This window comes from Ursus americanus, chromosome 18 (assembly GCF_024610735.1).
Source record: "Ursus americanus isolate L20-20 chromosome 18, mUrsAme1.1.p, whole genome shotgun sequence".
Lineage (NCBI taxonomy): Eukaryota > Metazoa > Chordata > Mammalia > Carnivora > Ursidae > Ursus > Ursus americanus.
The window spans coordinates 52,070,127-52,086,380 of NC_142144.1; the positions used below are offsets into that span (position 1 = coordinate 52,070,127).

Below are 16,254 nucleotides of genomic sequence, written 5' to 3' on the forward strand. Positions count from 1 at the left end.
GAATCGAGTCCCTTGGTCAGCCCTAAAACTTTACATAAAAACTGATCCAACTGTTGGTTCTTAGAATCTAGAGTTTGTTTTCCTGGAAACATTTGAATTCCGAGGGTTTTCAGGCTTTTCTTATTCTCTTCCTGGGAAGCAGAGAGTAACCATATCCGTGCTTCTGGTATTCTGTTCCTCTTGGCCCTCAGTATGCCTCCTGCACGTCAGTGAGAAGCTAGGGACATGACTGGGTATTTGTGGGAGTCCTCATTTCTAATCCTGGACACAGTTTGGCCAGATCCCAGACAGCACAGAACTTAAGCTCCTGAACGGTGGGCCACAGTCGCTGTGGACCCTGCACTTGGATGTCACAGAAGGGTCACATGGCATTCCTGGAGGCCTGGGTTTATCACCATTTGCTAGAAAAAGTATGTGGTTCTTGAAGTGAAGGGAGTCCAGGGAAGTAGCAGCAAGAGTGAGAGGGCAGTGAAATCATGTGAGGTCTATCAAAGGTGCGTGGAAATAGGTCTATGCAAAGTATTTGCTATACGTATAAGTTCTGCTTTTGTGTGATTCATGACCTTGGAGGAAGGGTGGGGGAGTGCTGCAAACAGCAGCTTGCTTTTCTTTAATCAGGGAAGGATTTGTGAAAGAACAGTGGTTTCAGGAGATCTTTGAAGTAATTCCAACAAGGTTCTAACTGTGGTTGTGGTTTTCCTTTTTCTTTCTTTCTTTTTTGTAAATGGGTCGACTTTAGTCTACCAGGTGCTACCGAGCTGAATGCATTCGGTCAGAACCCCAGAATCTTCATTCTCTATGCGTGGGCTGTGGCAAATAAAACCATTCCAGTTGCCCTGTACATTGAGCAAGTGGGGAAGAAAGTTCCCTAGGAAATTATTTGGCATCTCAACTTCTTACTTTTGTTTAAACAGACCCCGGATTGCATTCAAAGAGTTTTGCTTTCACTTGTGTTTGTTGTCAGCACACTTGGTTTTCGTTCTAACCTTTAGTTTAAAAACACTTGAACAAATCCTAGCGTTTAATCATTTATTTGCTTCCTGCTTGTGCTGATCTTTTTCCTCTTGATATTTATTTTCAGGTTACCTGGAGGATAGTTTTGTAAAATCTGGAGTCTTCAATGTATCCGAACTTGTGAGGGTATCCAGAAGTAAGTAAATTGTTTTGTTAATATTTAGTTATACGGTATGATTTAAGATAGGCAATATTTTGAACCTTCAACACAGTATTAAGAATAACCACTTACTAGGAAAATTTGAGTTTTAAAATCTCCCATCTTTTTGATGAACTCATACGTGAATCTGTTTTGTCGGATTTTCTAAAAGAGTTGCATTTAGGTCATCAAACGTTTGTAGTATAAAAATAATTTGGGGGTTGTTCTGATTGCCGTGGTATTAGTATTCACTTAATTCACCGTTCTTTCTGTGACCATAGATGGTCATTTATAGCAAAGGAAGTGTGATTAATTAAATGTACTCCATGTTGTTATGATAACCCACATAAGTTTCCTGTAGATAAGTGCTTTTTCATTCTACTAACATTTTGGTGGGGGCTTGGAGAGGTACAGGATACCCACACTAACATGCAGAGTGGAGAGGGATGCAGAAATTAACTTTGCAGATTGTACTTTGGATATAGATAGAAAGCTATTGTGATCCAGAACAATGTTCAATTGTTTTAACTGGCCACCTCACCTGAGACACCATTCTTGACAGGCCGGATGAGATTTTCCTTGGGTTAAGTTCACCTGGCCGGCTACCTAAGCAAGGGAGTAGTTTACTGACTTAAGTCTTTTACGTATTACTAGTATGTACAAATAGACCTAAGATGTGGCTCTGATGGTATCATCTTGTTATAGGAGGTGACTCATTTCTTCTTGTTCTCTTTGATTTAGCTTATTTATGTAACTTTAAAGGCTGTATTTTTACCTGGCATTTTGTTCGAGAGCGTCACCGTTTGGAATGATGTTATTCACGTGACGTAGTGGCGTTCTGTCCTTGTTTTAGTTGTGTTTTTCTCATCTGGGTCAAATTCAGAGGTCTTGAACAAGAATTATGGTGATCCCAAAAGAACAAAGCAAGTTACTGAGGGTAAGTTTAGGTAATGAGTTAGAGTTGTGGTCAGTGAAGTCATCCCCCAGCTGGTAGGTGACTGTGTCTTTCGAATCAGAGTTTCTTGAAGAGTTCCTCTTTCTAGAGTGGCCAGTGCGAATAGCATATATCTCAGGGAGTTGTATACATGAATGTTTAAGACCTTTAGTAATTTATCCTTTCTGACATATTCTGTGATAAATAAATGTATGCCCCAAAGACTTCTGTCACGGATCTGTTTACTTAGGGCAGTGCAGGAGGCCAAAACCTAATACCCTATATCCCAGCAACTCTAGGGTTCATGTTTGCTGGACAGGGGGATTCTGATGGTCTACTCCATTGACCATGGCCATGAGCCTTGCATGGTTTTCCCGATCAATAAGGTGGTATGGAAGGCCTCCGACATTTGAAAGTTTTCTGTGTTTATTTTTAATTTGGAAAGGAACGTGCCTGACTTACTACCACTTTCTGGCCTCATGTAAGGAAGCGGGAATTTGAAAGTTGGCGGGGGGGGGGTTGTGTGTGTGGGGAGGTGTTTTCCCTATACTGTTCTGCTACAGTTACAAGACATTATAACATTATTTGTTTAAATTTGTCTTTTCCTAAGTTTCGTGATGTATTTCCTCCTTCTCGTGAGAAGGACCAAAGAGTCATCCGTTGGAAAACATTATCAGTTCCTTATTATAAGTAACATCATGCTAGATGCTGTAGAAAGGCCGCCACACAGGAGCTTTAAAAGACCAGGGTGATATTCTGAAAAATCTTAATTTAAACATAAAGATTCGAAAAACACCTTTCCAGAACAGTTCGAAAATGAGGTAGATTGAATAAACTCACCCATTCTTAGGTTTTTAAGCTCTTACAACACACATTACTGATCTTTAATTAGTGTATTAATTATCTATGTCCATTCATTCCTTTGTGCAGCAAACATTTATTTTCTGCTCCGTATGTAAATAGGTGTCTCTGAAAGGCTTGAGCAGTTATTCTCCTAAGTGTTTTACTATATCCACATCATAATCTTATTTACACAATTGAACTTCGTTGTTTATGAAATACGGGCTTGCTAAGTAAGCAGAAACTTCAGCACGACCCTTATGCTGTATATCACAGATTCTGACTTCTTGAGGGCTCACAGTATGTTAATGGTTTCTGGCCTCCAGGGTTTGACTATCATATGACCCACTAATGTGTCTGTTGACTTTAGCTAATGAAGCTCCTCAATTTTAGGATAGTGATCTTTCTGCTGAATGATATTATCTCCATCTTGAAAGTTGATTTAGGATCAGCTTTTGGAGTGAGAAGAACAATAAGAGAGATTAAGGGGTGGCCTCTAACCCTTAGAATCTGAGGTTCTTTGGAGCTTCGTTTCTAAGAGGATATTGGCAGCCTCTTAAACATGATTTGCAGCTTTCAGACTTTGCAGCTCTCCAGGAGAGGTGCTAACGTTGATCTTTGCATCTGCTGTAAGTTCTTCCAGAGGCTTTTAAACGGGAGTATCAGCCCGGGACTTGCCATGTTCACATACTCTCTTTATTATTAAATACATTTGGTGAGTGCTGCTTTAGAATTTGGCCAGGTTTGTTATTAATCTACTCTTCTCCTTGTACTCTCCCCTTAAATGTCAGAAGGCACGTTGCATTTTTGCAATGCTCCTGTATAAATCTGTGGATAAATTATTTCAATTGCTGTCTTGATAGTCTGTAATAATCCGTCTGCAAGAAAATTTAGAAAAAACAAAGTTTCCGAAGATTTTTTAAATTATTATTTTACTATAAATTTCATCTAGTATGTTTATGGCCAAGCAATCTGTGTTGACTCTTAAGCCATATGTATGAAATAGAAACTACAGATCTTTGCTTAAATGTTGCATGAGCTTAATAAATTGCAAGTACTTTGCATAAGTTATAACCTGTAAGTTTCCTGTCAGTAATTCAGGTCTTTCCCTGAGTCCCTCAAATGCCTCCTTCTAGCATATACCCTGCTTTCCAATGTCACATAGAACATGGTTTTAATAATAAACTTTAAAGCATGTGGTTACTGTGGAATTTCTTACCTTGCTTTTTTTTTAACCTCCAGTTTACCTCAAGCCACAACAAACAGTTACATTTTAGCTGCCCAAAGAATTCAAGCCATTTGACATAGTTACCCATTGAATACAGATATTTTCTGTTATTAAAATGAAGTTAAAATACACTATATAAAGGGAATAATTTAACAGAAGGCATAAACTCCAGAAGTTTGAGCTGAGACTAATCTTGTATATTTTGATTTAGTTTTTAATAGGGGAAGAGAGAGATCCGTCGTATATTCTTTAATTACTTCTCTGCAGTAACACATGTGCTTCCTAATCATACTTTCTTAAAAATATTTTTAAGTAAATCTTGGCCGACCTGGTATTGACATACAATTCAGCTGACAGCGAACACATGCAGTGAACACATTAAAATTCTGGGGAAGAAAAATTCCCTGAAAATCTGCGGTCCTTTTGGAATTGTGTATTCAGTTTGAAGCGGTTGGAAGAGAGGAAGATTAAGTAGACTGTATGCTCCTAGAGTGAATCGCCAGGGCTCTAGAGTTTTGTTACCACAGCCCTGGGACACACTTTTCTCTCATTAGAGCTTTTGAAGGCCTGATAAAAAATGGGTAAAGAAAGAAACTCTTCTTCAGCACTCTCCTTTAACACCAACCTGCCTGGTTTCACCTTGCATATTATCTCTGCCCCTGATGTTGCTTTTGCAGTAACCCCTGCTGAGAATGACCTCGCCTTAAGACCTTACTCGTTCTCCAAAGTCCAGTGCAAGCTATGGCTTCTCCTCGGAGTTCTTGGATCCCTGAAGCCTGTATTGGATTCTTCTTCCCATGAAATCCCATAGCGTTTATTGGTGCTGTCATTCACTTGGGCTGTTTCATTATAATCAGCATTATGCTGGTATTTCTATTTTTTCATGAGTGTTTTGTTTACCCAGCTTGTTGCCCAATCTGTTTTGTTAAGGACAGGAACTATCTTAGACTATTTTGTATCCCTTGCAGCACCTGCCAGTAATGGACACAAACAACTTGTTGAAGGAACAGACTTTCAACAAATAGATTCATTTATAACTCTTCATCTGCTTTTAGCGCGGTTTGAACTGTTCACCCTTTGCTAACCACTCCAGGCTGGCAGGGAAGAGATGTGGGGGAAGAAATCAAGGAAAGAAGCGATCTCACATTTATTGAATACCTTTTATGCACTGGGCATGATGCTGGACTTTTATCACTCCTTATCTCATTTCATTTTCAAAATAATCATAGGTGGTAGGTGACTGGTATTCTCATTTTCGAGCTTGGGAAACTGAGGCACATACCTCAGAAGCAGCAGAGGGAGTTCAAACTAAATGGCTACCTCCCAAGACTCTACCCGTTCTCATACAGCATGCTGCCTCACGGATCTATTCAAGATGTCTAGAAACAAATTTTTTAAATTTAAACAGATGTAATCCATTATACAAAAACCAATACTTATATACAAGAATCTCAGTTCGTACTATATCAGCAAAGTCAAAAAGATCTCCTGATTTAAAAATAATACTTTAAATTATAAAAACACCATGAGCACATTTTATTTATTTTTATTTATTTTTAATAAATAAATAATTTATTTCTTTTTTTTTTCATGAGTACATTGTAAGTGATTTTTAGAAAGTTGGGTATACAAACTTAAAAAACCCCATAACTATTGAGTAAGGCCACACTTAACTATTCATATATCAACCTGAATATGTATTTTGGGGAAAAACCCACAAAACTGGGCTCTTATTTCACATTTGTCAAGTTTACTTGTAAACCTGCCCTAATAACAAGAATTCGTTATATCAAATAATATTCATATGATTTCTAATGCATTTTAACATGTTAATTTTCGAATTTGATTAACTGAACAGCGATTAGGTTTTTGAGAACCAACTTAGAAGGCTCTTGGGGGGCTCAGTCGGTTAAGTGTCTGCCTTCAGCTCAGGTCATGATCCTGGGGCCCTAGATTCAAGCTCTTCATTGGGCTCCCTGCTCAGGGGGGAGTCTGCTTCTCCCTCTCCCTACCCCCCTCATGCTCTCTCTCAAATAAATAAAATCTTAAAAAAAAAAAAAAAAAAGAACCAACTTAGTTCAAAGCACCTTGCTTTGTGCTGAGCAATAGGAAACATGTTTCCTCTGAATTACCTATGGACTAGATACAGTGACAGATACGGTGCAACTAATAGAAAGGAGTGAGTGGAGAAGGTTGGAGAGTGGGAATAGGGGAAGTGGTAACCAATGATGACAGACTTGAACACTGGCGTTGTGAGGAATCTTCAAGTCGTACCCTGGTAAACAGTTGATATTAGGGTCTCAGGGTAAAGACAGTTTGCGTGGAACGTATTAGATTATTACATTCAAGTGTAAAATCATTCCTGATGTTTCTTTCTGTTTTATTCCTCAGCGCCCATAACCCAGGGAACTGGAGTCAACTTCCCAATTGGAGAAATCCCGAGCCAACCATACTATCATGACATGAACTCGGGGGTCAATCTTCAGAGGTCACTGTCTTCTCCACCAAGCAGGTAACTGAAAGAGGAGCTGCGTCTGCTCTCAGTCTCTCTGCAGCTGGGTAGGCAGGTAGATATGCAGACAGGTAGGTAGATAAAGAGATCGGGAAACGGCCAAGAGTTCGAGACTTTTCCCTTTCTACATGAATTTTTACTCTTTACCTGGTTAAATTTATTTTGATATTTGAAAATTAAATGTAATTGTTCAAAGCATTAAAAACATCTTTTGGGTGGGACAAGAGAACTATATTACCTTCATATAAAAATATGAATATGATTTTTTTTTCTGTGAAATATTAGAATTCTACAAGTTCACTCGATCTTTTGGCGACTTTAAAAGCAGTGTTGTCATGGCAGAGAGCTGCCCCCCGCCCCGGTCTGTAGATTGATCCGTCCTGATACCTCTTACCCTACTATCACATCCAAGCTGGGTATAATAAAACATGAAAACAACATGTGTCGTCTACTTAACCTTAAAAGTAAAGGTCTTATCCTAGGCCACACTTTGCTAATGTCTTCAGTGAGTTGGTATTTTTTAAAATAATTTAGTTGATTCTCAGTTACCAATGAAAATACTACCTGCTCTGAGGTTTGGTTTGACCAGCCTTTGTTGGGGAAGAGCTACAGTGAGGTTCCTTTACTTTTTAGTTCCCTGTTGACATTCTCACTTTTCTCTCTTGATCTTCTGATTGTAACTTTGAGTCCCACAGAAGTTTAAAAAGAGGTTTTCTATTTAAATGAGGGATAAATAGCTTGGAAAGTTGTTTGCGGAGGACTTAGTGATGATACGTTCCACTGTTACAGAATGCGAGAAGAGGACTGAGTCACTGAGAAGTACGATGAATAAATATTATAGCTTTATGGGTTTTTTTTTCCGAGCTGGATCTTCAATATATGAAGCTCCATCTCATTTTCAGAGCATTATATATACCCGTGATCAAATGTAAGACTGTACAGGAATTCCAGAGCAGAATATTTCACTTTGTAATATCCGTTTTTTAAGAATCAAAGACTATCTGGGTAATTATTTTCCTATGCTATTCTCAATAATGAAAGTTAATTGCGTTTGAATTAATTACAGGGCTGTGCACATGTTTATGTTTATGAACTAAGTTCAATTTTATATCATATTTGGTCAGACTGTGTTTTCATATAGTTAGGTTACATAGCAGGGCAGTTTGGTTTATTGTTACTCAGATTGTCTATGACATGGCTGGGTCTTAAAAATGCTTTAGTTTTTCTAAATTTGAAATGTGATAGTACGTTTCTATTTGGTCTGATGGATCAGTGTGTTGTCAACACAGATTTTCTTCATAGTCATACGGTTTCACATATTATGCCATTAAGAATAAAAAAGGTTTCAAAAACATTTCTCTGATATTTCCTTATGAAAATCTTTTCTCTCTCACTTTAAGTCTTTCGTACATATTTACTACTGAATGATAGCTGAGAGAATTAGATTAAAGGGGTGTTTAAACAACCATGCATTCTAACTTCGGACACCATAGGAATAAATTAAAGGACGATTATTTACTCCCACTGTGGTTTTGCACGGATAGAAACTGCTATCTTCTTCATCATGTTAATACTCTGGGAGTTGTGAGTCAAATATTAATCTGAGTACATCTGTGAATATGTGCACATGCTTCTAGGATTCCAGATGACCACGTGCTTCTAGGATTCCGGGTGTACGTGTGCTTCTAGGATTTGGAAACAGTGCGGCAAAAAGAACACAGTCCTTACTTTGTGGCAGACTGCTTCCCACTAAGATGCCTTGGGAAATTCACTGAATTTCTCCAAATTTGTCTCCCCACTTGTAAGAAAAGGGAGGACTGATGTATGGATAAGACTTCTGACGTCAGTTCCAGCTCTGAAATCCTATGACATTATGGTTATTACACTGACCAAAGTTAATTCAGAAGATATCTCTCTTTGGTTTTTACCTGTAGAGATGTACATAAGGTTTTTGGTTTTTTTTTAATTTAAGGGAAAAAATCCATTTTCATAGTCATAATTGACTGTTCAATAGGGTATTGATGGGAATATATGATAGCAGTATAGCGTGCAAGATGGCCTATGCCATGCCATAGCTTTTAACTTTTATTTATTTATTTGTTCGTTTGCTTGTTTGTTTATTTTTCAGAGTGGCGGGGGGACGTTTTGGGGAGGGAGAGAGAGAATCTTAGGCAGGCTTTATGCCCAGCACAGAGTCCAACCCAGGGCTCGATCTCATGACCATGAGATCATGACCTGTGCCAAAATCAAGAGTTGGAAGCTTAACTGACTGAGCCACCCGGGTGCCCCCATGACATACCTTTTTAATCTCTGCCCTAAATGTTCATTTTTCTTAATAACTGGGATGAGCCATGTTTTCTTTATTAAATTGTATTATTTATTTATTTATTTATTTATTTATTTATTTATTTATTTATTTTTGAGAGAAAGAGAGAGAGAATCTTAAGCAGGCTCCACATCCAGCATGGAGCCAAATGCAGGGCTCTATCTCATGACCCTAAGATCATGGCCTGAGCCAAAATCAAGAGTCAGACCCTTAACCAACTGAGCCATCCGGGCACCCCTAAAATGTATCATTTTAAAAGTATACTGTTTGTTTGAATTTGGCAATGACCTATTTTTCATGGTTGATCTTGAGAATAAAAGATCATAACCTAATTTTTTAGAAAAAAATATAAAGAAGAATATACGAAATAATTTATAATCAATAAAGTCTTCCAAAATTTTTTAATATTAGTAATTATATGGTTACTACTAATAATTACTACTTAATAAGTGTCTTCTAAATGCCAGCCACTCAACTAAGAGCTTTACATTTAATCCTCTCAACCACTCCTCTTTGAACTAGGTTTTATTATTTCCATTTTACAAATGATTAAACTGAGTTTAGAAAGGTTAAGGAGCTTACTCTTAAGAAGTATTGAGTGGCCTAGTCAAGATTTGATACGAGGCCGGTTCTACTCCAAAGATCATGTTCTACTGACTCTATTGCCTTATGTTTGAATTAATATGAAAAAATGACATTGGTATGGCAAGCGCTATGCTATGAATAATATTAGCATTGATAGTAATGATAAGTCAGGTGCAATCTTCATAATTTTAAAGTTAGTACCCATATCACATCAAGAATTCACTTTTTACTACAGAAATTTCTTTGGAAACACATTTCAAAAGGTAAATATAATAAGCACCCTATCATTAGGCAGGTATAATATGGTATAATAAACGATATATACAACTAGAAGGGTTTGCTACTCCTGAAGTCTGGAATACTCTCTATTATTTCAGAAAAGATTCTGAAATGTTGTTACTTGTGTTTATGGAAATTTTTATAGTAAGAATCTTCTCAAATTATATACTTTAACCTGCTACACACCTCCTTAGACATCCCATTAATGCAACTGTTGTCATATTTTAACAGCAAAAGACCCAAAACTATATCCATAGACGAAAATATGGAACCAAGTCCGACAGGAGACTTCTATCCGTCTCCGAATTCACCAGCTGCTGGAAGCCGAACATGGCACGAAAGAGATCAAGGTAAGCGATGAGATGATTCCTCTGGGGACATCAGAGTAAGATGTCAGCTTGTTTCAGAAATTTCCTATAGTCAAAATTTGGTAATTGAATCAATATGGATGATATTTTCTGCATAAAATGATTGCAGTAAAATTATTTTGAAGATAATGTACTAGTCATGTGTCATCGACATTAGAACAATCCCATATTTTCCCTGTTGGGCTTTTTCTCCCAGACAGAATGATCTTTTAGAACCCCCGATCGTGCATGTGACCGATTATGGTTTGTCTCCCTTCGCTGGTTGGATCGCAGCCAAACTGCAAGATCTGACTCCATTAGATCAGTTTGCTACCCTCTATGGGGTGTTTCAGGGAGGAGCCACACTTCCAGCAGGTCGCAGGGGACAGTTACTGACCGTTCCCATTTACAGGAAGTCATAATTCCCTTTGGAAGTAGGTACAGCATAAACAAAAAAGATGAGTGTAATGTAACAACTTTGTGTCTGAGTCAATCTGGTTGTTCCTTTTATGAAACTATGAAACTATGACCCAGTTGTGGGGCAGCTTTGGGGGAAAAATATAACTTTATAGGTATTATTTGGCTCTCTAAATTCAGACTTAGCTCTTTTTCATTCTCAAAGTCTGTTGGGTTAAATATATTTCATCAGACATCCTCATGTCTTTTTGCTGCAAATAGCGGAAGATTGTTAAGGATGAAAATTTAAAAAATTAACGTGCACTGGGTGTTATACACAAATAATGAATCATGGAACATTACATCAAAACTAAGGATATACTCTATGGTGACTAACATAATATAATAAAAAATTATAAAAAATAAAATTAAAAAAATAAAATAAAAAATTAACTGCAATATCTTGGTATGTATGTGTGCAAATACGACTTATAGCAACAGCATAAAAGATAGTTGAAAATTGTTTTTTAAATCAAATTCTACATTTTACTAAAAATGTAAAAAGAAAAATCTCTTTAACAATGATTTTTAGCCCATGACTTGAGTGTATGTTTCTGAGGCTGGGGAGCCCTACGCTAGGTTATCTTAGGAGGCAAATAACTGAAGTTCAAACCCAAATCAGTTCCTTATTCAGGACTTATTTGCTGTTGCACATCTGAAGCAAGGTGCCTGGGTGAAGGGCGCACGGGGTGGCTCAGTTGGTTAAGCAACTGACTCCAGATATCAGCTCAGGTCTTCATCTCAGGGTGGTGAGTTGAAGCCCAGTGTTGGGCTCCATGATGAGTGTGGGCCTACTTAAAAAAAAAAAAAATATATATATATATATATATGTGTGTGTGTGTGTGTGTGTGTGTGTGTGTGTGTATTCCACTAGAAAAAAAAAGTGAAAAATCTTCATGGAGGAATTGGACTTTGACTCAGTGGGTTTCCTTTACCACGTTGCGATTTTTAACTGGTAAAGAAGGGAGCAGAGTTGCCAGAGAGAAAACCACAGCCACACACTGTGTAAGTTTCAGAACGGCCGCGTTGTGCACTGGGGTCCCACACTCTACAGGTAAGGAAGTACGGAGAGGTGATGTGTCATTTTGTGGAAGGATCTGAAAATCAGCTGGCAAGTTTTGGCTCTGAGATGACCTCCTTCGTCCTTCCAAATCTATTCTTCAGACAGACAAAATTTCTTTTTTTTTTTTTTTAAAGATTTTATTTATTTATTTGACAGAGCCAGCGAGAGAGAGGGAACACAAGCAGGGGGAGTGGGAGAGGAAGAGGCAGTCTCCCAGCGGAGGAGCCCGATGCGGGGCTCGATCCCAGAGCATGGGGATCACGCCCTGAGCTGACGGCTGACGCTTAATGACTGTGCCACCTAGGCACCCCCAGACAGACAAAATTTCTATAAAACATAATATCCCGGTATTACTCCCCTGCTTCAATCTTTCAGTAACTTCCCACTCCTCTTAGGAGAAATCAGAATCCTTTCACAGGAAGGGCCGGCCCTGTTCCCTGCTGCTGTTGCTGGCGCTTTTGCTTGCTGCTTTAATACTTGGGAAGGCAAAACCCAAGACCTTCCTCTAAATCACGCCCTCTGGGATTCTCCTCTTCTAACTTTTCATCTCACAAATTTGGGGGCATCTTTCAAGTCCCAGCCTAAATCGAGGAATTTCAATCTCAATCCGGTGCTCCTGTTTTCCTCTCCTGACACCCAGTAGTGTTCCTTCATTGTTCTCGTAATAAATAGTTACGTGCTTGTTTGTGGGATTCATTGTCTGAATCCGTCTGCGCTGTGAGGGCGGGGACCTTATCGATTGTGGCCATTGTGTAGCCAGCACCCTGGTGCATAGTAGGGGCACAAAAGATATTTGTTGGATAAATGAAACACTGATAGGCAGACTATCAGTCTCATTAGTGAAGGCCAGAAGTAATAGGAACTTTCCCCAGACTTGCAGAAGTAAGAATAGAAACAAAACCCTCAAGCCTATCTATTTTACTGCTTGTTTAACTGGCATTGTCAGTTTGTTTTAAACAAAGCCATATTTTCCTCTTGAGAAAATTATTCTGGAAAAGATTCTAATGGTAATAATAATAACATAGTGAATGTGTGGGAACGGGTGTGTTGTTCAGAAGTGTAGGTGTTCTTTATTATAGAGTGTCACTTTGTAAAAATTGATCCCTCTTTCAGCCTATTGAATGCAGGCAATCTCACATCATATTATAAAACATTTTTGAAAAGTAGAAGGGAAACTGTCATTCTTTCTCTTTGTAAAATCATTGTATTGTCTTGGTGATTTTCTTTTGTCAAGATGACTAGAATTACGGGAGAAGTCTGTGAGGGCATATTTTATTAAGAGTAAGGAAGAACGATCCATTCTCAAGTGTGCTTAAAAAAACTCTGTCACTTTAATTTTGAAGACCCTGAAGACTTTGTAATGTGCACAATAGGCCATTGTGGGAAGGAGTCTTGAATTACAATAAAAAAATGAGGGCAGTACAGTACTATCTTTATAAATTTGCTAAGCCAGATGCAGTCCTTTTGTTCTTAGAAAATTGCCTTTTTCTTAATTTGCAAAGTAAAATGCCCCATGGTTGTTCTTGCCCATCTTCAAATGTTCTTCAGACACACTTGGCTGTCACGAAGGGGGTATTGTAAAGGGCATATTGAGTACCACTCAATATTTATAATGGCTTTAGTACTTGTCATATACTTGTTTCTCCCACAAAGCCCTGTGCTAATTGGTAATCAATAACTACTTATTGGTTGATTAAAATATGCTTGTGTTGATAATTGGCAGAAATGTTTAAAATTTACCATTAATTATTTCCTGAATATGCCTTATTCTGGTAGTGTTAGCTTTGCATTAAAATCTATTCTTGCCATAGCACTTAACAATACATATTTTTGAAATAGAAGAATCAAAGACAGCAAAATTATGGACAATATGTGGCATTCTCCTTTCCCTTTTAATGTGAAACACCAACCCAAACCACTGAGATTTTTTTCCAAGTAGGCCAAAGTAAAGGATATAAAATAGCCAGATTAGGGGCGCCTAGGTGGCACAGCGGTTAAGCGTCTGCCTTTGGCTCAGGGTGTGATCCTGGCGTATGGGATTGAGCCCCACATCAGGCTCCTCCGCTATGAGCCTACTTCTCCCACTCCCCCTGCTGTGTTCCCTCTCTCGCTGGCTGTCTCTATCTCTGTCAGATAAATAAATAAAATCTTTAAAAAAATAAAATAAAATAGCCAGATTAATATACTCACTTTATTTTAAAAAGCAATTAGGCAAATTTTAACGCAAAATCTAGGTTCATGTAATGACAAATATTTACGTACCTTTTAATAATTTAATTATTATTATGGAAAAAGTATGTTTATTTTAGGGTATTATAAACATAATTGGTTATATTTATATGTTCATTCCACAAGGCAGAAAAGTTACGATGTCCTGGTCATAAAAGAATTATAATTTTTTTTAAAGATTTTATTTATTTGACAGAATAACACAGAAAAAATACCATCTGAGACCTTGCATACCTTAATTTCTTTTCCACCTGAGTCAGTTCAGAGACTCAATTCCTAGTTGATGTACTTTCCTTGAAATCATTAGAATGTTTCTTTGTCACTTCTGAAAAAAGAGGAAAAACAAGAGATAGGTCTTGGTTTTTCCTCCAATTCCAATTACTTTTATGGGACTAAATCTTGTTGTACGTTAATGCCTGGGAATTTAACAGACTGACAAATGGTATGTTTGGACATTTGAAACAATGCTTTATCAATATCAGTGTTTGCCTCTGCAGATTCATCTAAGCCTGCATCAAAGGCTCCTAAAACTCTATTTAATAGACATTTATGATACAGTAAATATATTTGTAATATACAGCTGGGCTTTCTAAATGGAAAATTGAACAGCTTCTCAGTCTGATGAGTATTTAAACAACTTATAATGTTAGTTTTATGAAATGTAAATTCAAAAAGACTTTGCAGTAAAATTTTATTAATTCCTACACATTTAGGATTTCAGATAATTGGACTCAATTAACATTTATCAAATGCCTATTATTTGCCAGGAAGTTTTCTAGGCATTGGGCACATAAATATGAATAAATTAAACTTCCAGCCCTTGACCTGCTGAGCAGAAAAAAAATTTTTTACTATTTATGAAAAAGGGTTCTTCATAGAAAATAAATCATGTAAGCCAGACTAGGAGGGGACTGTCTCCATGCCTCAGAACCAGCTTACCTTTAAGCACTATGAGAAGTAAATAGGCAAAAACCAATGAATTGGTATGTTAGCACAAACTAACACTACTTAGCAGTATATTGGTATGTAATTACAATTTTAAGGGTAGTTTAAAAATGCATACTGGACTCTCAAATAAGCAATATTTGGGCATCATGTTCCGGTTGTTGTGAGTCCTAGGAAATAACACTAACACTAATTTTTAAAAAATGTACGGTCTGTCACATAAATAAGTCTCTTCAGTTAGCCTTTTGAAATTTTAATAGATTTCTGAGCCCTAGAGATTTCTTTCTAATAATTTTTCAAAAGTTCTCTTTAGTAATATAGTTTTAAATGTTGTGCTAAATGTCAGTTTGCACTTTATAGAGTTCTATGAGGATATAGTGTTAAATAGCCAATGCATTAAACCAAAAGTCTCCAGGGAACACAGGGTGGAGAATAATAATGCCAGCCCAACATCATGAGTTCAACCAGGACCAGGAAATACAATGATAGAACCAGAATCAGACACCCGCATTTCTTAGTGTGAGTTTAAGGAAGGTTAATAAGCACGCCAGATACAAGAGTATTCAGCTGGCTTTGAAAAATTTTGTCTGAATGAAAATGTAAACTTTTTCATTCATGATTGAATTTGTAGAATGTTTAATGTACTGCGGGCACCATCAATGTGACTGTCTATGAGTGGATATTGACTGTGCTTAAGTTTGTGACTTCCGGACCTTTTTTTTTTTTTTTTCCATTCAAGAATCTATAGGGAGGAAAGTTCTAGGTTCAAATTTTGGAAAACAGTGCTCTAGCCCAAACTACAGCCTGACGAATGATATAATCTCAAGATGTCTGCAGAAATATGGGAGCTGGGTGAATGAGCAGCTTTTATAAATAGTTGAAAAACTACTGTCTGGGAGTTATTAACATTAAATAAAGTCCTAGAAAATGGCAAGGCAAATGCTTAGTAATCTTCCTGGAAGAATTTTTAAGCCCCCTTTGGGAACCAGAGAGAACACCAACAATTCCTTACATTCTTAAGGTTTGTATCACAAGGATTAAATGTCAAATGTTCAAATATCAAATTTTGAGCCAGACGAAATCAGAGATACAAGTGCTTTTGATGAGTAAATGTGAAGAAATGGTTTGAATTTAATGTTCAAGCACAATTTTTAAGGCTTGTGTTTTTTCTGTTTAGCCTATTATTGAAAATATCGAAAGTGAATGATTTACAGTTCCTGCCAAACTTTCCGTGAACCTCTCCATGTATCATGATGTCGCTGGAGAGCAAACTCCCAGGATGCCTTTGTCATGGTGTATTTCACTTTCTTTAGCTACGGTGCTATAGTTGAAAAGTCACAATATGAGCATCCTTCAA

General features: G+C 37.4%; 1 protein-coding gene across 7 annotated transcripts in view; it reads left to right on the plus strand.

The window, feature by feature from the left end:
- NFIB (nuclear factor I B) overlaps positions 1–16,254 on the plus strand; it is a 231,226-nt gene that overhangs the window by 159,417 nt on the left and 55,555 nt on the right. For all 7 annotated transcript variants that reach the window (XM_045780770.2, XM_045780771.2, XM_045780772.2 and 4 more), the window contains exons 4-6: positions 1,082–1,150; positions 6,547–6,667; positions 10,089–10,207. In XM_045780770.2, coding sequence (XP_045636726.1) covers positions 1,082–1,150; positions 6,547–6,667; positions 10,089–10,207 — 309 coding nt within the window. The remainder of the gene's footprint in view (positions 1–1,081; positions 1,151–6,546; positions 6,668–10,088; positions 10,208–16,254) is intronic.